A 24130-nucleotide genomic window follows, 5' to 3' on the forward strand; every position below is an offset into this window, starting at 1 on the left:
AAGCTGCACTAATCCATAATAGGGGGAAAAAACAGCTACGTAAGTAAAGGAAAATATCTAGTTTTGGAAGATAAGCTCATTGTAGACCATTAAAGCAGCAGAATGATGGAAAAATACTTGGAAAGAGTAGCTGGAAAGCTAGCTGGTGGAAAAGGGAATGGGGGTGCTAGTTGACAGCCAGCTGAACATGAGCCAGCAGTGTGCCCAGGTGGTCTTTTTGGCTTCCTGGCTTTTATTGAAAACAATGCGGCCAGCAGGACAAGAGCAGTGATTGTCCTCCTGTACTGGGCACTGGTGAGGCTGCACCTTGAATCCTGGGTATAGTTTTGGACCCCTCACTGCAGGAGACATTGAGGTGTTGGACACTGTCCAGCAAAGGGCAGTGAGGCTGGTAAAGGGTCTGGAGAAGTCATCTTATGAGGAGCAGCTGAGGGAACTGGGGTTGTTTAGCCTGAAGAAAAGGAGGCTGAGGGGAGACCTTATCACTCTACAGCTACCTGAAATGAGGTGGTAGTGAGGTGGGGGTCGGTCTCTTTTCCCAGGTAACAAGCAATGAGAAGAAATGGCCTCAAATTGCACCAGGGAAGGTTTAGTGTAGATATTAGGAAAAATTTCTTCACCAAAAGTGTTGCCAAGCATTGGAACAGGCTGCCCAGGGAAGTGGTTGAGTCAATGTGTTTAAGAGATGTGTAGATGTGGTACTTAGTGATGGACTTGTCAGTAATAGGTTAACAGTTGGACTTGATGACCCTAAAGGTCTTTTCCAACTAAACAATTCCATCATTTCATGATTCTAAAAATTTTTGAAAACTGAAAAGATTCAGTTTCCAGAAGATACTCTGAATTACAGTTAATTAAGGAAAAACATCTTATTTGGGGATTACTCATGTCATATATTCCCATTTTACAAAGGTTTGGGGGCACAAGTCAAAGGCTATTTTTTTTTAGTATTTCTATAGGCCCCTGAAGAGGTAAACTGAGAACTGCCACAACACAGAAAATAAAAATCATTCAGTTTCATAGTAAACAAAATTGTATCTGTATTGAGACAAGCAAAAAGTCTATTTTGCCTAGTATCCTGTCTGAGTGGCTAAAAAACAAGTGATGTAAAAAACTTAAAAACTGGCAAAAAGGTAGTAGTACTTTTCCAGTACACTCTTCCAGCAACCTGATTTGCAATTCAGGAACTTTCTAAACAAGAGCTGTTTGCATATTTAATAATTTGCAAATGGATTTCTCTTCAATGAATGTGCATTGCTGATTTTAAAGCTCCTGCAAGCAGACAAGAATTAATTGCACATGAGGTAAAGACCCTTTTGTTTATTTTGAATCTGCACCTGTTAAGTTGATTTGATGCCTGCAGTCCCTGTGCTGGAAGAAACAGTGCACAACTGTTCACCATTTAGCCGTTTGCTGTTTCTTATGATTTTAGAGATCTCCATCATATGTCCCCTGGACTGATTTTTCTTCAGTTGAAAGAATATTAGACTACATAGGCTTTCCTCATAAGGAACATGTTCCATACCATTGATCAGAGTTGCCATCTTTCCCTGAACCTTTTACAGTTGTACTGTACTCTCTCTGAGCTGACAAAACTACAGTTTCCCATGAAAATCAAAATGTGGACATTCATATAGTGGCATTATGATGATCTAGAAGATTTTATCTTCTATTTCTTTCCTACTTCCTAAAACTTCAGCTGCTTTTTGATCACTAATGAGCACTGAACTGACATTTCCAAAGACCTACTTTAACATCAAGGTCTCATTTTCAAAGAGTAATGATCAGATCAGAGTTAATTATTCTCTGTATGGATTTAGGAATTTTTTTCCTCAAGCATACCTCTTAATAGTTCTGTATTTTGGACTTCCTTTGCCGTTTTACTGCATAGTCCCTCAATCTTAGATATTTATTTTTTTTTACTTTTTTTTCATCTTTTTTTTCCCCTAATTCTCATGAAAAAAATTTGCATACTGATGAGAGAATGCTAAATTTGCATTCAGGTCTTACCTTCACTATTCTTACAAACTTCATATCAGCTGCAAGCTTCCCCTTCTCATGTCTCACTTTTCCAGTTCATTAATGAATATGTGCAGAGTGGCAGAGCGTCTACACCTGCAGCAAGCTTGCTGACAACACGAAACTGGGAGGAGTGGCTCATAAGCTGGAGTGTTGCTGCCCTCCAGAAGGACCTCAACAGGCTGGAGAAATGGGCTGACAGGAACTTCATGTTCAACAAGGGGAAGTGCAAAGTCCTGCACCTGAGGAGGAACAACCCCAGGCACAAGTACGTGCTGCGGGCCAACCGGCTGGAGAGCAGCTTTTCAGGAAAGGACCTGGGGGACACCTAGCTGAATATGAGCCAGCAATTTGTCCTTGCAGCAAAGGTGGCCAACAGCATCCTGGGTTGTTAGGAGTCTTGCCAGCAGCTTGAAGGAGGTGATCCTTCCCCTCTACCCAGCACTGGTAAGGTAACACCTGGAGTGCTGTGTTCAGTGCTGGGCTCTCCAGTACAAGAAAGACAAGGACCTTTTAAAATCTATCTGCATATATGCATTCCAATATTCCCTGTGCACTGTAAAACTGTGCTCTTGTAAAATCATAATTTTCCTATTTTGTATTGTTTGTTTGAAACATTATTCTCTACTGTAGATAAATATAATTATGATCAAAAAAATGGGAATAATTTCCATAAGTTAATGTATTATTCGTTCCAGTGACACAAAAATAGATCTCTGATTTCTTGAAAATCTGAAGGAGATTGAGAAAATGTAAAATTAGCAACTTCCACTGGGTGGCAGTTTTGTACTCCATTAATAACCTTTTCAGGTTTTTTTCTGATGTCAGACTATAAATTCACCAATTTATGGATATAGATATACTGTTCTTTTATTCTGGGTGTGACCTTGTTATATCATTAGTTTTTCATCTAGTTTTTTATTTTAATACAGGAGGGGGTTTTTGTCTTATTTTTTCCCTAATGATTAGCTTGTTAAATCTTATTTGATAGTAACATATACATTTGAAATTTCCTTGTTCAACTGTATATTTTCAGAAGGTGCTTGGGAAAAAACCCACCATGATTTCTGGAGCGATCAACTAGCCTAATGTCATGATCCCGTTCTGCCATTCATAGTCAATATTAGAAAGTATCATAACTTTATTTCCAGTTATACTATATTTGGTTCTGCCTACACACAACTGCAGGAAAAATGAATTATAATTAGTGTTTTATCTGATTTTAAACAAATATTTTAGCAGTGAACACTGCAAGGACAGAACCAGTGCAAATCTGATAACATTCTTCCTCAGCTAATTTCCAGTTTTGCTTCATGGTTTTAAAGTATGTTGGCAATATGGATCATATAAAGATAACATTGACAAAAAAAGCTATCAGTGTATCAGGAAAAGAAATCTAGATCTAAAAGCAAAGATTTTTCAATAACATTTTCTTTATCATAAGGTACTACAGTATTTTAAATGCTTCAATTAAAAGCATGGAATAAAAACCTACAACAAAGTAAAGGGTTGCAAAAAGGGTAGGAGATTGTGTTTTAACTGAATACCCACTGCAAGGAGGAAGCAACCCTGTCCTGTAATTGCATCAAACATAGTATATAAACAGATTAGAGAATTATTGTGGAAGCATGATGGAAAAGCTGAAGCAGCAAAGCCAAACAATTAAAAAAGAGTGAATAATTAAGATGGACAAGAGGTCAACAAAGGGCTTTAAAATACTCTAAAGGCAGCAGAAACTGAACTTGTTATAGAATCACAGACATTAATTGTGTGAAAACAACAGAGTATCACATATTGTGAAACAGTAGAAAAATGCCTACAAGCATTTATACATCACATCTGCCAGAGCAAAGAGTTTAAAATACATTAAAGGATGTTAGGGGTGTACAGGTGTGACAGCAGAAGATTTTATTTGTGTTCTTTTGAGCAGCAGTTCAAAAAAGGAAGTACCTGGAACCCAAGAAGTTGACAGATTCAAAAACTTACAGATGGGGAAAAAAGGTAAGGCAATAAAGGCTGCTTATCCTGATGTAAGTTATATAAAAACTATATACTTTTTAATAGTTTTTGCATTTTATAACCACAGATTTTAAACTTAATACAGAATAATCTGAAACGAAGACATATTCAATATATTAGACTGATTTTTACAGCACTGTGTTTTCTAAAATTTGTCCCTCAAAGCTAATCTTGCAAATAAAATGTGCAACACAGACTGCTCAAATCAACCATTAAGATTCAGAAAACCCAAGTATCTAAAATAGGAGCATATTCTAGTATTACTAGGCCTTTATCTGAATATGAATGAGTCCATCCATATTTACTGCCCCAACTGTTCAGCTTTAGCATTTATCTGCACCTTCTAGGATCAACATGATCTCCAGGCAATAGACCCATAACTTCTGTGGGACTGACTGGGTCTATGGTTTCTACAGAGAAAGTTGAGCTTTGATATCAAGGTGTTATAGGTACTGAATGGAAGGTTCAGTTTGAGCTGGCTTCTTTAAAACACACAGAATTCCCAAATAATTACACCCCTAGTCTTTTTAGTTACAAATTCAGAAGACCTTCAAAATCTGAACTGCGTATCTATATGACCAGTAAATATTGTTTAGTGTGTCCAAGAAGATGCGTAGGCCAGAATTCCTTCACCTCAGAACCCCAGCTTTTAGGGTAGAGATGAGTGGTAGGATTTTCTTTTTCTGTTCCACAAACAATTCTAAGATGTTTTTACACTGTTCGTTACATTGGAAAGGAAGGAAAAAGTAAGAGATTTTTATGGGATCAGTAAACATAGGATGTTGCTCGTTTGCCCAGTCTCCAAGCAAGCAGTAAACCATGAGTGGCCTGTAATTCTTAATACCTAAGTGTTTCTAGGACCTCCACACCACCACCACTCTTGTAAGGTCAGGCCTGCTTTGAGTGAGGGAAATGGGAAATGCTAAGGAATTGTCAGGGAGAGATGAGTGTGTCAGACCAGACTTTTCAGAAGTCCACTTAATGACCATTTATATAGACAACATAACTTCCCTACCCTAAGATCATTTGCAGGAAAGTTCTAACAAATTCCAAAATAAGCTACTTTGATTAATGCAAATATCTGAACACTGTCTTTATTTCCTAAGTAGTATTCAGCAGCTGTAACAAGCGTGAATGAACTTCTATTATGAAACCTCAAAGGGAATAGGACAGGCCTTCAAAGTCTTTTGGAGGTATTTCTTCTAATATGGTGTCCACTTGCATCATCATCTAAATGGTGTTTCATGGTAGAATTAAGGACCTTGTTCTTCAGTGATATAATACATTAAGAGTTTATCCTGGTCATCAGGGTTGTTTTCAAGTCTTGTAAAATAATCAGGATTGAATATTCAACAACAACTAGTATTCCGAACTCAACTACAAAAAAAGATTTTAATAAAAGTTTAAACTCAGCAGATTGCTATACTGTAATTGCTTGAAAAGCATGAGAACTTTTCAAAAAAAATCTTGAAAAGCAGGAAACTGCTTAATGAATAAACAAATAATGATCATCCATACACAGTATAATGAAAGTTTCGTAACTTAAGAAATAAAGAAGACAGGCTAGAGATACTGAGGCAAAACATTACACTAAAAGCAAGACTCAGAAACAACATCTTCCTCTTCAGAAAGGGTGTTTTAATCACTAGAGAGTTGGTATTTCATAATTTGAGAATGTCTTTAGGAAGCTTTTATTCAAATATTTATTTTAGAAAAAAAGGCAGACCAAAATTTCAGAGTACTTTATGTTATGGATTATATAAATTCAATATCAACAGAAGTAGCACCTTTATAAAAAGTACACAGGTTCACCACCTTCATGACACCGGAATGAAACTAGTGTTCACCTAAAATACTAAAAAAACCCCCTGCAATCTCAGTTGCCACAGAAGGATCCTCCAAAAGATGTTGTTTTCTCTCATTTCCACATTCATGGAAAAATATAAATGCATTGAAACATGCCTTATTCAGTTATGTCAGTTACTTCAACAAGCAACTGCAGAAGTGACATCTCATTGTAGAAAAAAGAGCAATACTATCAGAAAATCCTCTTTTAAAATAAAATTAATTCCAGCTCAGCGTCAGCTGGTTATCACAAAATCAATAATAATTCAATAATTGGAAAGAGCTGCTTAAAAGGAGTTTCCAGGCCACAAGAGTTTGTACTATGTAAGTTCCTTAAACTCCATTTGAAATCAAACAACGGCTAGGGCTGTGCGTGTCCTGCTCTTGGTGAGATAGAAAGCTTAGCTAGAAAATGCAGAAAGACACAGCAGGGGCTATATCTGAAATAAACTTCTATAAATCAGGTTAATATCATTCACTCCCTTTCTCAAAGCACAATTAAAGCTCCTTTTCCTTCAAAAGACATCCCTACTGATTCACTGCTAATGGTGTTATCAGTTAGTATCTAATTAGCCCTCACACAGTTTCAGTGGGATTTTATTGTATTTCTTTGGCAGTGTTAAAAATGCTCGCTTTAAATAAAGACCAGGGTGTGTCCAAATACACCAAGGTTAGGGAAAAATAAAAAGCTATCATCCCTTTAAACCTTTCAAACTGACTAGTACTAAATGAGTAAACAGGGTAAACTTAGTTCTTGTACAAAAAGCTTCAGTTCCCATTTTTAATAGGCAATATTTATCCAAATCAGTAAAAGTATGCTGCTACAATATTTCTGATCATTTATTAATACAATTCACCTTGTCTTTTTGCTTAAATTCAGCTGTTACCTCAGTTTTAGGTAAGATACACCTCACGATGGTGGACCGTAGCCCACCAACTCAGAAAGCATTTTCACTATACTGAAGTCTTTGCTTCAAAGATTTTTAAAACAAGCACTACCGTATTATAACAAGCACAATTATTAGGTGTATTAGATTGTCTCTAAAATGGGTTACATTCACCTGGAGTTTGCTCACAGACAAAAGAAATGGGGGGGGGGGGGGGGGGGGGAAGAAGAAGGAGAAGAGAAGGAAATACACCAGTTCTCAATTGTGACGTTATTCCAATCAGATTTCAAATCTTTGCAAGATTTCACACTCTACATTGTGGGATGGATCTGAAAGTCAAAGAAATCAACTTAAGTTCCACTCAGTGGGATGGTGGCCACTGAAACCGAAGTATCACGGGCTTGAATTCTGGAAACAGTGCCTCATCTATATTAAAGAACTTTTGTAGTCTTTTTCAAGTTTTTAGTGCTAAATAGTGGTAGGTACTGCAGGCTCTGCCCTTACCATTTTTATTCCATCAGGGAAAGGTAAATACTGCCTTTACAGTAGTAGAAGAGACCAAAGACTAGACACAGACGGACAACATTACAACTGTTCCACCCACCTGGTGGTCCCTCCTTGCAAAGCTTTAGGTGAGCTAGAGACAAAAGCATAAGTAAGATTGTATTTAAGCGTCACACAGGGAATTTATGTTTTTACACGCATTAAATACACATCCTAGCAGGGAGTCTGCCAGACACCCTGCTTTTTATTCATTACTGCAAACATATACCTCAATCGGTGTTTTCAGCTTCCATTTATGTAATTTTGTCTTGCAAAAAATTATCAAGTGTTATGCATTGCTTAATTTTTAAGTGTTCCTAGATATTAGCACTGTCCATCGAATCAAATCAAAATCGAATAGTAAGCATTTAAATCTCTACCATGTAAAAAAATCCCACGGACATTCCTTAGTTAACCATAGGTCACATATAATAACACTTACATGAAAACAAACTTGCAAATATCTCTATAAAGCTCTTGGCTCAATACATACACAGAATTGTGTACCACACACTGTAGAATGATTAAATTGCTTATTTTATTCATGCCTTAAGACTTTAAATTCAAAATAACAGTGGTGCTCACTCATACTGTCTTTTCGCGTTGCTTGGTAAGGCAAGGAAAGTAATGCAGGTGAGAAAGCTGAGCCTTCTCTGACAGATTCATTCCACACAATCCAATTAGAAGACAGAAGTCTGGCATGGGAACACTTTCAAGAATTCCTTCGCTTGCTTTTTAAGTTATTTCTAAAACATGCACTTAAAAAAAAAATATAAAATTATAGACTGTGCAATGACAGTGGCCAATGTATGACATATGCTAACGGGTGGTAGAAATAGAAATGTAAGATATTACTATTAGTAAAGTATAAGGCATGCTTCATTGTTTTGCAAAGAAAATACACACTATAGCATGCATGTTTTTCTTCAATGCATAGAAAACCAAACATCAAATAAAATCTGGATGTTTTGGCCAACCTATGTAATTTATGCAAATGCTTAATGTATGTCCAGTTGTATAATCACACAGAAATTAATCTGAATACAGAGCAGCAATACACAATACATCCTCATGTAAATCTTTGCAAATCTGAGCAAGCTTCACTGTTCAAACACCATTTCTTAAAGAAAAGATATAAGCTCTCACTGGTAAACCTGGTGACCCGAAAATTTAACCTACAACTTTGGGAATACTGGATATGGTGGGTCACAGTGTTTCAAATGGCAACTTTGATTCTCCAAAACTGTTGCAAAAAGCAACTATACATACTCAAATATTGTTCAGTATTATGCTAATTGTGTTCAAAACTGTACTGTGCAAAAACTACCTTTTCTTCTTTGATAATAAAACAAATTACCTACTTGAATAATTCTAAATAAAATCTTATATGAAAACCTTTCCCACAGAAATCTCCATAACTTGCATTTCAAACAGATGTGTTACTCCTCAAACTTTACATAAGCAATTTAGGAATCTTCTCTGCCATGATCTCAAAATTTAAGTAGAAGGTAGAAGCTTTGAAGATAAATGAACTATATAGTCACTTCTGATCAGAACATTCATTTTTTTTAAAAAATCTTACATATTAAACTCAGTATGTGGAAATAATGTTAATACAATTTAAAAGCAATTAAAGAACAAAAGCTGGGAAACTTGAGTGCAATCTCCTTCTCTTGAGATGTACCACACCGTGTAGCATAGAGGAAATAATTAACTTTTAATTGAGCCGTTTCATTAAATTTCAGAATAGTGAAGGTTTCTTAATCTTTCCTCCCTCCCTAGTGACCTTGGTCCCACAATTTTCAGTATTCCCTTTTACTACATAGTTCCTCCTCCATTACTTCCCCGTGTAGTTTCCCCTCTAACCACCAGGCGTCAGAAGGGAAGGCATTCACCACAGTTCCACCTTTTCTATTATTTGTTTATGTATTTTTACAGAAGCATTGATGCAACCTTCCAGGCTTTTTCCAGGCTACAGTCCTAAAAAGCAGCAAATGTTCAGGCTTTTCTTCCAATAAACATAGTCATGAACAACTTCCAAAATATGTTGTTTGTTCAGTCTTGGAATGGTACTTACAAAGCATAATTTTCACACTTGTATGGGTATTACACCAGATGTAATACTGGGAGAAATACAGACATTTATTTGAAACACTACATGAATGCAACATTTTAAGAGGGAAAATTGCATTTTTTTACACGATGACTGGTCAGTTGAAGCCCAAAGCTTAGGTTTATAAAAAGTTGACAGACAGACTTCCCCAAACTTTCTGAACACCAATTTGAACAAGTTTTGTACTTACGCATCCTTTCAGAACTAGGAAGTTAAAATTGATTGTACTTAAAGAAATTCTTAGAATTGCCTCTTTTTTAGGGATAGGGGATTTGCTAAAACAATACTGAATGTGGTTTTGACACATAATTATAATCCTCCTTCCCTCACCCCATTCCACCTACTCCTATCTGTCCTCCTTTCTTTACTTCCCATGGAATCTGAACTCTTTTACAGCCCTGTAATTCAATACATATAAGGATGTCAGTTCCCCAGTCTGCAAAATGAAGAGACATCCTTCACTGCAACTTAATTTTTATTATTTAAGACTTTTAAGGGAAGGAAAAATCCCCCAGGCCTAAAGTTTTAGCACCTTAAAGATTCTGGTACAATGAAAATACGGAAGATGTGAGGAAAGGAAACAGATGGACAAGGACATGTGGAAAATAAACAGTCCTAAACAAGCCATCAGTGCAGTATCTAAATACTGTCTGAGATAACACCGAAGATATGAGTTAACTTACTACAGAAAATTAAATAACATCACAATACTCATTGGATTCCCTGAGAACAACATAACAAGGCCCACAGAAAAGCAGCCTCCTGAAGGAAAAAACAGCAACCCCTTGATTGTCTGATACAGAAATGAAGAAAATAGTTCTTACTCTTTCCGACTGCAAAGCAGTATAAAGCACTATTCAGAAGCAGTCACCTGAGTACCTTACCTACTTGATTGTTCGTTCGCTGTGAGAGGTTACAGCTACAGTTCATTTACCTGATAGAAATGAATAGTTTTGCTTGTCATTTTCACTCACCCAGGCAGGCAATGTTAGATGTACTGCTGCTGGGGACATTAAACATGACTTCTTTCTCAATAAATGTCCTACTTCAGACTTACAAAGCCAATCTATTACAGAATCACATTCACCAACGCAACACGGTAAACAAATAACACCTTTTTAGCAAACATGAGGAAGAAATTTATTACAGAATTTCTTTGATGAGTTACAGACTACCTACTTCATCTAGCACAAATTTAAAATACAAAGGACTTATTCTAAATCTATAACACCTTCGCAATCACCGTATACTATATATAGTAAGCATACGTTGAGAATGCATGTATACTATACATGCAGTCTAAGCACACAATTATTCAAAAGTGGGCGGATATGTGGTTGAGTGTTGGCTTACTACATATCCATACGCACAGGCACACCACCTCCCCCAATATATTCTCAGCAATTCTCAATAGAACTGTTGACAAACTTAAAACTTGGATTATACAAACCTAAGAAATGTACAATCAGTAGGGTTGGGTTTTTTACAGGTAAGAGTATGTGTCTGTGCTGTAGCAGAGGGGGCAAACTTGGCAGAGATGATATCAAATTTAACTAAAAAGAAACACAAAAAGCAGTTCTAAATCTAGGTGCAAATTTTCAGAAAGTGTCAGGGTTTCATTTAGACTATTATCTAAATATCTCATGTTCAAATGCTGGGCCAAACAGAACTTTACATCACATGAACAGTGCGGCTGGAGAACAGGAAAGTGAACTCAATGAAACTCAGAAGCACTCCTGTAGTATAAAGGGCCTTATGTATTTTGAAATAGAACCATGGAAATAAAATACAAAATCATTCTTCTTGTGCTGTACACAATTGCCTTTTCACTGTGTTTCAACTATGTAACAAGAATCATCTCACAAAACCCTGTGACTGTTTTGGGCCTCTGCAACATCACTTTGGTAGGACCCATAGTGGTGCCGATATTTCAAACTAAAAACTACAGTAAAAGAAATAATTCACAGAACTTGCCTTCATTATATTTGGATAATAGATTAACCTTCTCACTAGGAAAAATGTAGTTTAAAAATCAAGTTTCTACTTTGAGTTGACCAAAGCTGTTCTGTATGTGAATTGTTCAGCACAGCGGTATCTATGGCTACACAGATGCATGCATCCAGATATGGCTTTGTATACTGCAAAACATTCAGGCATCTACTGCAACAGATTTATCCAAACTAAAAAACAATAGGTCTCCTAAAATGACTACATTTCTATAGAGTTATGGACAATGGAAATAAAGCAGGGATTCTTCAAGAAGTGGAGCACAACTCTTCTGCCCCCTTATTTTATAATAATATAATCCTCAGTGTATAGGAAGGCATGAACATGTTATGACATGACCTTAGGCACAGTTACCATACTCTAAATGCTATTTTTTTTTTTTTTTTCAGATTTAAGTTTAGGAAGTCAGTATTCTTTTCCATTCTGCATCTCTAGCTAATGCTAATGGCCTACAAACAGAAAAGGAATTGAAATACGCTTGACAAATACGTCAGGATTCTTATTCCAATTTTACGGATGGGTAAACTAAAGCTTGGAAAAGTCTCACAACTTTCCTGAAGTCATTCCAGGAGGTAGCAGAAGGGCTGGAAACAGAACACAAGTATCACAACAAATTTTCAGCATTAACATGTGCTTATCTTTTTCCTCCTGTCTCAAGAGTCACAGTATGAATGACAGTATCAGCTGAGGTGGGGAGAGAAAAGCAAAGGAAATGTTTGTTACTTGGTTTGAGTTGTTGTTGTTTGGGTTTTTTTTTTTAATATTTTCAAAGTAAATCTTAGCAGACAGGGCTGCAAGATATCTGGAAAAGTGGCTGCTGCATTGATCAGCACATGCACAACCCATTTGTCTGAGAAAGCAGAGATTTCCAAGCAGCACTATGTCCAATACTTTAAAAATCCATAAAATTATAGCTTTAGTTGCCACAAGTAAGGGGAGAAAATGTCATTGTTACTCTAGAGGAATATAATATGGTTACAACAATCTGGCTTGTAGTAAGAAACTCAGTTTCTCAATAATGAGCTAGTGTATTTGTCAGAATATGAAACGCTGACATAACATGGCCAAATATGCTTGTCATGCTGCAAAATACGTAATAAAATAATTTAAAAAACCTTCATGCAGCCCACCTGAACTCTGAGGTCAAATTAAATTGATCAGTGACCATTAAATCACAGAAACACTACCTTCAACCAGTGAGCAATATCCTGTTTGCTGTAGTCCTGCTTTATCTAATTCATTACAATAACATTTATAATAGAATCCCAGAACTAAACCCCAAATACCACATTGAAATCAAATGAATTGAAATTATGGGAAAAAAAAAAAGTCAACTTTTTTATTTTAACATGAAACCAACTGTTAGCAGCCACTGTTACAACAGCTTCCTTCAGGGTACTAACAACATGAAGCATTATGTCTTTTTTTGGAGACAAACACAAATTGTTCAAGGCCACAAAGGAAGTTTATGTTAAAGAAAGATAAGAAATCATGTTCTTATCCCTCATCTCTTTGTTCAGACCATTATGCTTCTCTTTCTCTCACATAAGCTGGTTGTTCTCTGCATTTACATCATGACCATAAACCCATTTTCTTGCTGGGAACGCAGAGGATAGGGGACTAAGGCTTTAATATATTTGAGACTTTGCAATAAATATCTGCCATTATTTTGTGTTTCATTCACCACTTACATAGACACTCTTTAATAAGAGCTTTCTCAGTCACCTTCTGATTTTCTTATTTACCCTGAACGTTGTGCTTACAGCATCACAGTCTGTTGTTATAGAAATTGTGGCACCATAGAGACAGCATTACCTCACTGCAGATTTAAGGATGATGAATAGACAGGCTATATGAGAACAGGATTTTTCATGTTGAATACAGAAATTTGAATTACCAAGAAAACATATGATGAAAAAAAGCCCTAAATTTATTTATGTTAGAACTTGGGTTTTGGTTTTGTTTTTTTGTTTTTTGTTTTTTTTTTTTATTTTCTCTAGCAGGAATTTCAAATACTTCTCTCTCATATCTTTTTTTATTTGTTTTGCTTTAGCAAAAGACTAAACTCTGTTTTAATACAAGAGAACTACTTTAATCCTAAAGGCTAAAAATTAATTTTTAATAGGAAACACAGGATCTGTGTATGTATACCACCTTAATGTGGAAACTGTTCTTCAAACGTAAGTAGGTTTATGAGCAGCAAAAAGCATGTTTAAACTCTCATGTCTTCTTGGACATGAGAGGCTGCAGGTGCTGATCTAGTCACATGCAGCAGCTGAGACATTCATTATATGTGGATTCTATGTGATCTAGTATCACAGATGAGTTCACTCAGTACAGACATGGATTTGTCTCCTCTAGCTGGTTAGATACTTTCACCATATGTAACAGCTGGCACATCTACCTTTCCATCAGATTTCATGTTTAAAAAATGGGAGAAATCTCTCCAAGATCTATGCAGGAAACAAAACTTTATAATGAAAACAGAATAGAACTTTAGGACCAGAGAAATATGCACAGAAATGTCTTTGATTACACAGGAAAGATTTCCATGGAATAAATCTATAACTATAAATTAATATACCCTTTTTCTAGTCTTCCACGATATAAATTGTGTAATGTACTACAGACTTTCTGGACTTCAGACTTTAGACTGACACACTTCAAAGAAGTTCCAGTTTCTCTAGACAACCGTGTAAGCAGCTTGTGCTAATTATAGAGCACTAGTTGACAACACAGTCACTTGCTCTATGGAAACAGAAGAATTAAAGGATTAAGAAAACGTATGATATTTTGGCATATTTTATATCATCCTTTTAATTCAAAATTTACAACTCAAGATTCAGGTGCTGGGGGTGACCACACTATGACTATGCAAGACATTATCAAAGGCATGAAAAAAACCCCATTGCAGAGTTATACTTGTTCACTAACTTCTTTCACTTCTAATATCCTAACAGGCCTAGTCAGCCCCACACACGTGTTCCTTGTTATGTCCATTTGCTTTGCAGTTGGTTTCCCACACATCAAGCCAGACTACAAGCCTCAGGAGGGAGTTAGCTACTCCTCCAAGCTGCTATGAGTCACTGTGATGTCTGCTGCGTAGGCCAAATTAAGCCTGAATTTCTTGCTTCCACTAAGCAACACGAACAATGAGAAAAAACATGGCAAGGAGGTGAGAAAAGATCAAAAAGCCAGGAATCCTCTCCCTCAATATCCCTACCTTCCTGTCATAGTTGCCATTGTGCATAGTAATGAAGGAAGTAAATCAAAGACTTGGTGCAGAATTGTAAGAAAGATTACAGTATTCCAACTTCCAAATTTGCAGTGTTACTTTAAATACTGATTTCTCATGACAAATGAAAAGAAATATCTATGCTACTTCATAAAATAAATACATATACTTCTACCCTGTTAGAAGTACAAAGACATGTCCACATATTTATCCTTAGATGTAACCAATTTGTGACAGATGTATTTTGTTTAAACCTAAAATAAAGCTCTGCTAAATGGATATTTACCTAATTATTCAGCCTGTTATTATTGTTTTGTATATAGCTTCCTATTGTTTTGGTAGATAAAACTCAATCACAGAAATTAAAATACTAACATAATCACTTCAGCATTTTTTATGTTACAGATAATCACCTATTCAGGAACATCACTGAGGAAGACTGGACTCACAGGCATCCCCACCACATAATTTTTGAACTCTATTCTGAAATCAAGGATTTTTCATTCATCCTGACTTAGCTGTCAGGGCAAGACACTGGGGTAAGAAATAGGGTTTCAGGCTGAGACCAGTCAGTCTAGTGGTGATCATTAACCTGTTCTACATCATAATTTTAAGAAGTCCAATTTGTGGACACTAAGTTCCTATGGTACAGGTGGCTGGGAGTGAATTTTGGATGGGAAGGGGCACGAAGGCAAATGCCAGTATACACATGCATTTTGAAGGTACCAATCACTGTCAGCAACAAGATACTGAGTTTAGAAGTAATGCTGTATTGCCACTTCCATGTTCATTTAAAAAACCACAAACCTGCCCCCCCAGCAATAAGACCGGCATTGAATTTTTAAAAATTCTATTAGCACTACACATGAAAGGTACCTTCCTTCACTTGCAGAAGACTGCATAACTTCATTCCTGTATATAGTGCTTTAAAACAGTCACCCCAGTACTCAGAAAAGCAGATGTAACTAATCCATCCCCGGCAACTTACAATGCTCACAGTGTCATTGCTGCCACAACTGCTTTCTGGGTATCCGTGACCAGCTGAAAGAAACACAAACCTGCTAATCACTGAGGCACACCTGCAACTCTACTGCAGTCTCAACATATGTTGCAAGTACATCCTTTGCCTATTTCCTTTAAAAGCGCCGCTTCCGTCTCATCCTAGCTGAATCACCAGCAGTTTGCTTTCATTCAAATCCCTCCCTCTGCCAGACACTGGAGTGACTAATGAACTGCAGAATCTGGTCCGTATAAAAATTTGACTTAGTAAACTAACCATCAGCATGTTGATGACACTGCCACACAAAATATCACAGTAACAAAAGAGCAACAATTTACATGGGCTCTAAGCCAGTCTGTCCTTCTTATTGACATTTCAGGAAAACATGACCTAATTTCTTCACAAGTAGTAGAATCTGGAGCTTTTTTAATTCAGTTTCCTTTCCTTTATTTCAGCATATGCTTTTGCCACAGATGATTACAGTCATAAGGAAAAAAAATATTTATTTGAGTAAAATTAAACACTGCAAGCATATAGCCTATAATAACAATCTAAGAGTAACAGAAAGAGCCTGTAGCACTCCCTTTCAACAACTGAATACCTGTCCTGGTCAACTAGTAACAGACTCCACACCTCAGACTGATCAGATGCGCTGTAAATTCAATTCTGTCTGTACTGGAAACATGTTGTTACTGTCAAAACCAAGTTTTCTGAATCCTCCAGCAGCTTTTACACTTCCAGTATCATGCCCACTTTAAAAAAAAGAAAGATTAAGGCAGAGAAAACTAAGGAAAGAAGGAGAAAGGAGTAATACACTAAGCAATACAAAGCAGTAGACCCGCCTATTTATCCTTTCTTATATACAAAGCCAAACAGATATCCACTGGAGTTTGAAAGAACCGTACAGCACTACCCTCTACAATTTCTCACAGCAAGGTAGTATAAAAGCTTGGTTTGTAATTCCACCACACATGGCTACCTATAAAAGTGATCTCAGCAGGTATGAGTATTCCTCTGTTTATACACAAGTTGTAATAATGGTATTTGTTACTTTTATTCTGGACACCACCTGAAGAACATCTGCAGCCAGACTATAGAGTCCAGCAGGTCACTGCCCCGCCCCCCCCCCCCGCGTTCTAAGGCAATTGAAAAGGCATTCAGGTTTCCATTTGTTCACTATTCTGTTGCTCATTTGAACAGAATCCCATTGGAAATGAATAACCTAATTTAGCAAAAAAACACTCCTTTCCTCATGAATTTGTACAGGCAAACATTTAGACTTCCACACAGACTTAGCCATTTACATTTAAAAATCAGATGCTTAACAGGTAGCAGGTATCCAAAATATAAGATCTATTTTTCCAGAAAAGAAAATACTGTGACTTATCACCATTTCTGTATTAAACAAGATTAAAAATGTCAGAAACTAATTTCTGCAAATGCTTCACCTCTTTGTTTTACCTGCTTCTGTGTACTTTAATCCTACTTTTACTTCTTCGTGCTTTGCTTTTGGTGGTGGCCAGACAGTCTGGAGTCTCCCTGGAGTCTTGTCATCTTGCTCGGAGGGACTCAGGTCAGGCTGTTAAAATTACGCAAGAAAAAATTAAAGTCTGCATTATCAACTGATTCCAAAACAGCAACTACCATGCCTCATTCTACTGATTGAGACATTGCTTGGCTGGCTGAAAGGGATAGAAAGAAATCAGTGTAAAAAAATAATTTTGAGGAGGAAGATGACATAATGCATGCAACATAACAATGATTTGTAGAAACTGTTCACATCAACGTGGAAAGCTGTCTATCCTTTGGTGAACCACAGTGGTCAAGAACACTAGGGTTTTTTCCCCTGTATCTTTTCTCCAGAGTGCAAAGACCCATCTGTGCTCCTCTTACAAGTAAACATTAGTGCAATTCACCGAAGACATCATTTGACAATATAATTTTGTGGAAGCAGAGCTAGTTTATGAAATTCCTGCCCCACCTCCAGCAGCTTGCTCAGTCCACACACCACATAATACTGCCACATCAAAGTGGCTGTTAATGGAACTGCACTGTCAACTGGAATGCTAAAATAACCCTTTAAATGTGGGGAAAAAACCCCACTAAACAAGCATTCTTTTAGAGGGTTACATTTTGGGGTTTTTTTATATCTCTAACATTTCTGTAATCTGATTGACAACTTGCTACTACGAGTAACTGCATAGACAGAACTGCAGCAACAGCAAAACCCTATATGAAAGTGGCCCCATAAATGGCCCAGATGAGCAAGGAAAAAGGAAAGTCCAGACCTTCTTACTCTGCCTTTGCCCTGAGAAAATGCACATTTGCACTAGACCGGACGTTAAGCAGACATTTATAAAGCCACTCCTGCTGACCCGTGTGCTTCTTCCTCCCTCGCTGCTGTGATGACAGCTTCCCAGATAGGTTTGCTGTGAGCCACACAAATGCTTATGCCAGCACAGCGCAGGGAATGGTGTAACCAGGAAGAATCAAGCCAGGAATGGGAAGGGCACACGCAGACTGCAATTGTCATACATGCCATGGCCAACGAGTATCTCTTCTCTCCTCCCCACAGGTAATTTGCTACAAACCGGTATTATCGGTCTGCCCAGGTGTCAGTCAAGACTTTTTTTAAAAGTTTAAATTTTATGTAAGAATAAGAATTCGAAACAGAGTACAACTGACACAGCAAATTAACTTAAGTAGCTTCACGTTTAGGGTCTAGTCTTGCAAATTTCATCATTCAGATAATTCCCCCTTCATAAGAACAATCTTCCGGACTGATTATATCTGCCGTAGACGTAGCTGTAAGAATTTCGGGTTGGGGTTTCCCCAACCCAAGGGCTGCTCATTTAATTAGAGTTCATTTGTCATTATGGTTCTATGAAAACAGCGTAGATTTTAATTTCTTAAAAATATACTAAGTAAATCTCCATATGCCTAAGAATATTAACCTTGCAAATGGTTAATTAATCCATAACTTGTCTAATTGGAATCACTAAGGTATACTCGGATAAGGTTAAATGCTTATCAATATTTCCAAAGCCAGACTTACACACATAAATAGGAGAAAAAATTACTTTAAATTATATGTCTTGGACAAATCAAGATGAAAATAATCCATAAATTCATATATCAGTTTTATCATTGAATTATTCCTAAGGGTAAAATGAAATTTTACTTTTAAACATAAAAAACTAAATGAAAGAAAAAGAGTGAGATTGAGAAACTATTAAATAATACAACAGTAAATATTTGCACCACCAAACTGATTTAAAGCCATATGTAACACATGGGCAACTGTTTTGTAGTGGTCTTTTAAAATCAGAAACTGATTTTTTAGTTCTTACTTGTAACAGTAAGGCTGTGACCATCATCAGTTCTCACTGAATTCTGCAGATGATCAAGAATTTTGACAAATTAGCCTCACGATTTCTTCAGTTGGGAATCCAAACTGGAGATTGCCAAAAGAAGAGGACAATGCTGACATTTCGACCTAAAGTCCCCACCAATAATATTTAAACAAGAAATTATTTTTTCTCCACCTATTTCCAGATATTAGGAATAAAAAGTAATTCAACCTACAGATTTGTCTGATGATCCATCCCCAGGTTTTGATTTTGACCTTTCAAATACAGCTTTTAAGAACTCTTTTTCAGTTCTCATTTTGCGCTTTATGGCTTCCAGCTCTGAAGGATCTGCAGTTGTTTCTTTTTTGGGAGGCCGTGTGAATAAAGCTTTAAAGACATCGAGTGCAGATTCAGCAGGGCTTGATTTTATTTCCTCAGAGGAAAATCGTGGTTCTGTTTTGCTGGAGGCCTTGTTCTCTTGAGCTTCATCACTGTCCTCGGTCTCCCCAGATCCGTCACCAGAGTCCTCAGCTCTATCTTCATTCTTGGAGACATCTATGTTTAACAAGTGCGAGAGCTGTTCCAGGAAAGTAGGGCTTGCTTTAGGTTCAGCTGATTTTTTTTTAGTGGTCAAACCTGACGTAATGCTGGATTTCTTAACAGGCTGTCGTAATTTAAGCAGAGCTAAATCATTCTCCCTCGGTTTAATTTCTGTAACAGTTTCCCCATCCTCTGTGGTTAGTCCCTTTTTCCTCACACGTAGTCCACTAAAGAAAGCAGGCAGCTGGAAAGTCTTTTCAGCCAGTGTTGTTTTTTGGAGCGATATATTATCAGTTGAAGGTCTTTGTTCTTCATCTGGAAGTTCTTGAGGGCATTCCCCTGTAGCAAGCAAGCCACTGAACTGCTCATCCATTAAGATTTTGTCTTTTCCATTGGAGTCGTGCTCCAGAAAACCACCCAGCTTTTTGGGGAGCCGCTTGGAAATTGGTGGGTGTAACTCAATGTCATCTGTATCCACAGTGTCATCACTGTTGCTGTGCCCTTCTGATTCTGACTCTTCCTTACTTTGATTGTTATTGTCCAAAGCCTCAGCAGACAAAGCAGCATTATTTAGCCCAGATTCCCTTGTATTGTTTTCATTGGCATCTAGGTCCTTACTCTCTGTGTCCGACTCTGTATCACTTGTTGTATGAACCAAAGTGCCTTGCACGAGAATAGCATCCTTGTCATCATTGTCAGATTCAGACAAAGAAGTCTGTACAAACCTTAAACGGTGAAGTAGTAATTTGTTTTGTTCTGCTAACGCCAGATCCAGGTCAGTTTCCCTGCCAGACATTGGGTCAGCTTGGCCACTGGTACTATTCATGCCGTGCTGATTTTCTGAGTCGTCATTACAATCATTATCATTCCTCTCATGCCGGGTGTTAGCATGAGTATTTATATTGGTGTGCAAAGGTTGAAATGTTTTAAGCCCTGTTGCTTCTTTGGAAGCCGTAGATTCAAGTTTAGTTGTAAATCCCAGAAGTGTTTTCGCAGAAGACGCAGTGAAAAGATCAGGTTCGCTTTCTGCTGCGTTCTCCAGGTCTGAAAGCTCACTACAATCAGGCACTGCATTTCCTTCTTCCATGTCGCGTGAAGTACAGAACAGGTTTGCTTCCAGCGGCGCTACTCACCGCCGGACGAGTAGTTACTACGTGCAGCAGGCAGGCGGGAGGCGCCCCGGCCCCGCAGCAGGCAGCGCTCCTGCCCCGCCGCGGCGGCCAGCCCGAGCCTGGCTCCCCGGCCCCGCCCGCCGCCCCGGGGCCGCCCGGCCCCCGAACTACCTCGGGAGCAGCAAAAACACCCACCGTCAAAAATTGTGAAGAAATGAAAAAGTTGGCAGCAGCGCCGGTAACTTTCTCCGGTGCACAAAGCGCTGTTTGTCACGGCCGATCTGCCCGCGCACTAATCTCGGTCGGAACTTCGGGCAACGGCCGGGGCCGGGGCGGCCGCGACCCAGCGGCTACGGGGCCCTGGCGCCGGGCCGGGGCCACTTCCTCGTCCCCGCGCGCCGCGGGGCTGGGCACAGCGTTCCCGACGGGCCCTTCCGCACAGTCCTTCCACTTCGGTAAAGGCCGTTTCTAAATCCATAACCACCAAAACGTATCAGCTCCCTAAGTGACGAATCCGAAGCTTCCCGTGCCACCGCCCGCAGCCTGGGACGCGCCCCCAGCTCCCGGCCGGCCCGAGCCGACTCGGGTGAGCGCCCTTGAAAGTTGGTGGAGGGGGGTGGAACGGCGAAAAAAAGTAACGAGGCTCTCTTCCGATTTGCTGCAGGTTTCATCTGGAATGCAGATTTCAGCCTGCGGGGCCACGCACAAAACCCAACAGGCCTGGTTTCGCATTACCAGTGCCCTAACCCCGCACAACTGCTCCTGCGGGCGGCGCCCAGGTACTTACCGCAGCCCCCGGGCGCGGCCGGCGCTGGGGAGCGCAGCCCGTCCCCCCTCCCCCCCGAGACCCCCCCTAGACCCCCCCTCCCCGCGACCCCCCCACCGGGACACCCCCCCGCCCCACACACACACCCCGCCGCTGGCCGTCTGGGCTGCACCAAGCCTGGGTTGTTTCAAACCAGAACAATCTCTGCTGAGTGTATCCTTTGATAATTATCATCAATAGGTATTGCCACGGTAATGCTGTATGTGCAAGATTTGTTTTAGTTAATGCTGGCAAAAGCCCGTGGAGAAAATCTTCAAGACTGTATGACTCAGTATTAACAGAAGCTGTCAGGGATGATTGGTTTTTTTCGTAACATATAAAGGAAGTACAAAATACTCAAGCACCTTTGATATTCAGAAAGTCAGCAACATTTAGGTCAGGTTCCTATCAAAAGTCTTCACTTTTATTCCTTTTCTTATTTTTGGAACTACAGAGACTGTGCATCTGCAGGAATTTATATCCTTCTTATTGCCTGGCCTATAAGAAGTCTGTTTAGTCAAATTTCCACATTGGTACCTTTGAAAGTCAAAGATACTGGGGTTTTTTTGCACCTGAGTTCGAGGGTCATTCTACAGTCAGCCATTTACCTGCGGTGAGTAATCTTAAACAAGCATACATGGGGAAAGCCGACCTTCACAGGGAATTCGGCGGCACACCACACCATGTGTCAAATTACTGAAAAGCTGGGTATTACCGACAACGAGCAGCAACAAAGTATCCCAACACATTTAACTTCCGGCTTAACCTTTAAAAATGTAGGGTACAAAAAGCGTATGTTTACCTTTTCAGTACATCATAAAAGATTGTGAAGTCTACAACAGAAGTCATTGGTATCTACTGTAGGAAGAAAGTTTCCTGAAAATCAGATGGCAATACCAAGGGCTTAGATGAAGTTTACAGACACCTTTTGAATTACAGGGCTGCATGTATGCCCATAGACAAGGGAACTGGAACCTGGAATCATTCCCATCTTTATCTGTGATCTAACATCGAGCAATGTCTCCTGCCTTACTGCCTTGCTGTTTCCTGTAGCAAACTCCGGTCTTGCTTGTCCACTATGCTTAATCACCAGGTGCTAAGGGCAGAAACGACTGACAGGTCCCCTGATTTTCTAGGTTTAATACAGATTATTATCACAAAAGGAAGCTCTAAATAAGGAAAGCGATACAGAGCCTTTATTACTCCCTGGGCCAACACACTCTTATAATCCCAGTGTTAATAAACCAAGTGGAAGGCAGCGACCTTAGCACTAGCGATTTCCACTATGATAAGATTTCTTGAAGGCAAACCTACAGCAATTCTAAATTTCATTCTATGACAAAAAAACTGGGGCAAAGTGACCACACTGAATTGACCACACTGAATCAGTTTTCTATATTTAAATTTACAACTGTTTTCATGTTTGACCACAGGACTAATTGTTCATTGTCCTTATAATTTATACAGTTATGCTTTTCTTATTTGTTTATGCACGTATTTATCTGGGGTTTAGTTAACTTCTGATGGATAAATATTAAATCGTACTTTTCAAGAACAGTTTTGTTGGTCAGTAACAAAAAATATACCTATATGAACAACTTCATGGTACCTTTTAAACTAAACACACTTACGTAAAAATATTTATTTATCTGTTTATATCAATGACAACCCACTCTTGGAATAAAACTTCTCTGTAATAATCCAGGGTCACCAAGCTGTAACAGTCCTATGAATACTGTACATAGGCAGGTTACTGAAAATAGCCGCTATCTAGTTCAGATTTTATTGGTATGTAGGAAAAGTTTAGTTTATAAGTGGACTTAAAAGCAGGAAAACTGTATTTTACATCTAAACAACATCCCCCAAAAAACTTACGAGACAATGAAGAAATTAGTAGTGAGAAGGATGGCACTTTTGAGTGTCAGGCCATAGTTATGCCATGTATTGAGATGCTAGAAAACCCAGAGTTGAAATATACCTTCTAAACTCCAGAAGCAGAAATATACCTTCTAAAACCAGAGGTAATCTCACAAGCCTGCAGAAACTGATGCTGTCTTATATATACCTCTAGAGTAACAAACTCTAGGAAGCGAGACGATACTTTCAGGCTTTTTGAGCACTAGGATGAACAAAGGAACTTGTCTCTATATCTACCTCTGCAGAAATGACCAAAATCTGGAAGCCAGCCAGTCTTTTAAATTCACCATGCAGTCTGTAAACCCTCAGCCTCATATAGCACTTTTGTAAGGACTTGTTTCTCACAGTCTGATAATCATCCCAGTGCACAGTCCCCTGTTGAGAGACTGGATAACTGATAATGATTGGTACCTACTCAATAGAGAGTTTCTGGGTAAAATACATACATCAATATGTGCTCTTAATATTTCTACACAAGAAGGAGATCACCATGTTGTGATGCGCAAATGACATGGAGGCAATTTGTTGGCAGAGATGTTTTAATGCTGGGTGGATCTATCTCATAAGGAAAGTCGCCCTGAACAGGCTGTAATACTGCATCTGAGGGAAGAAACAACTTGTAGAAACAGTCTCTAGAAAAATCAGTTACGATAAGGTTACAAGTCTATTTACTTAATAAAACTGACAGCTCTCTGGTGACTCAGAGAAGCCCCTAAAACCTGTCATAGCAACTTTCAG

At 38.5% G+C, this 24130-nt stretch overlaps 1 protein-coding gene across 1 annotated transcript in view; it reads right to left on the reverse strand.

The window, feature by feature from the left end:
* Positions 1-21265, reverse strand: part of FMN1 (formin 1) — a 148181-nt gene extending 126916 nt beyond the window's left edge. The window contains exons 1-2 of the mRNA XM_056346672.1: positions 19254-21265; positions 17130-17247 (exon numbers count right to left, since the gene is read on the reverse strand). Of these exons, the coding sequence (XP_056202647.1) occupies positions 17130-17247; positions 19254-20645 (1510 nt within the window). The 5' untranslated portion in view covers positions 20646-21265. The remainder of the gene's footprint in view (positions 1-17129; positions 17248-19253) is intronic.
* Positions 21266-24130: the final 2865 nt, after the last annotated feature.

Source organism: Falco biarmicus, chromosome 7 (genome assembly GCF_023638135.1).
Source record: "Falco biarmicus isolate bFalBia1 chromosome 7, bFalBia1.pri, whole genome shotgun sequence".
Lineage (NCBI taxonomy): Eukaryota > Metazoa > Chordata > Aves > Falconiformes > Falconidae > Falco > Falco biarmicus.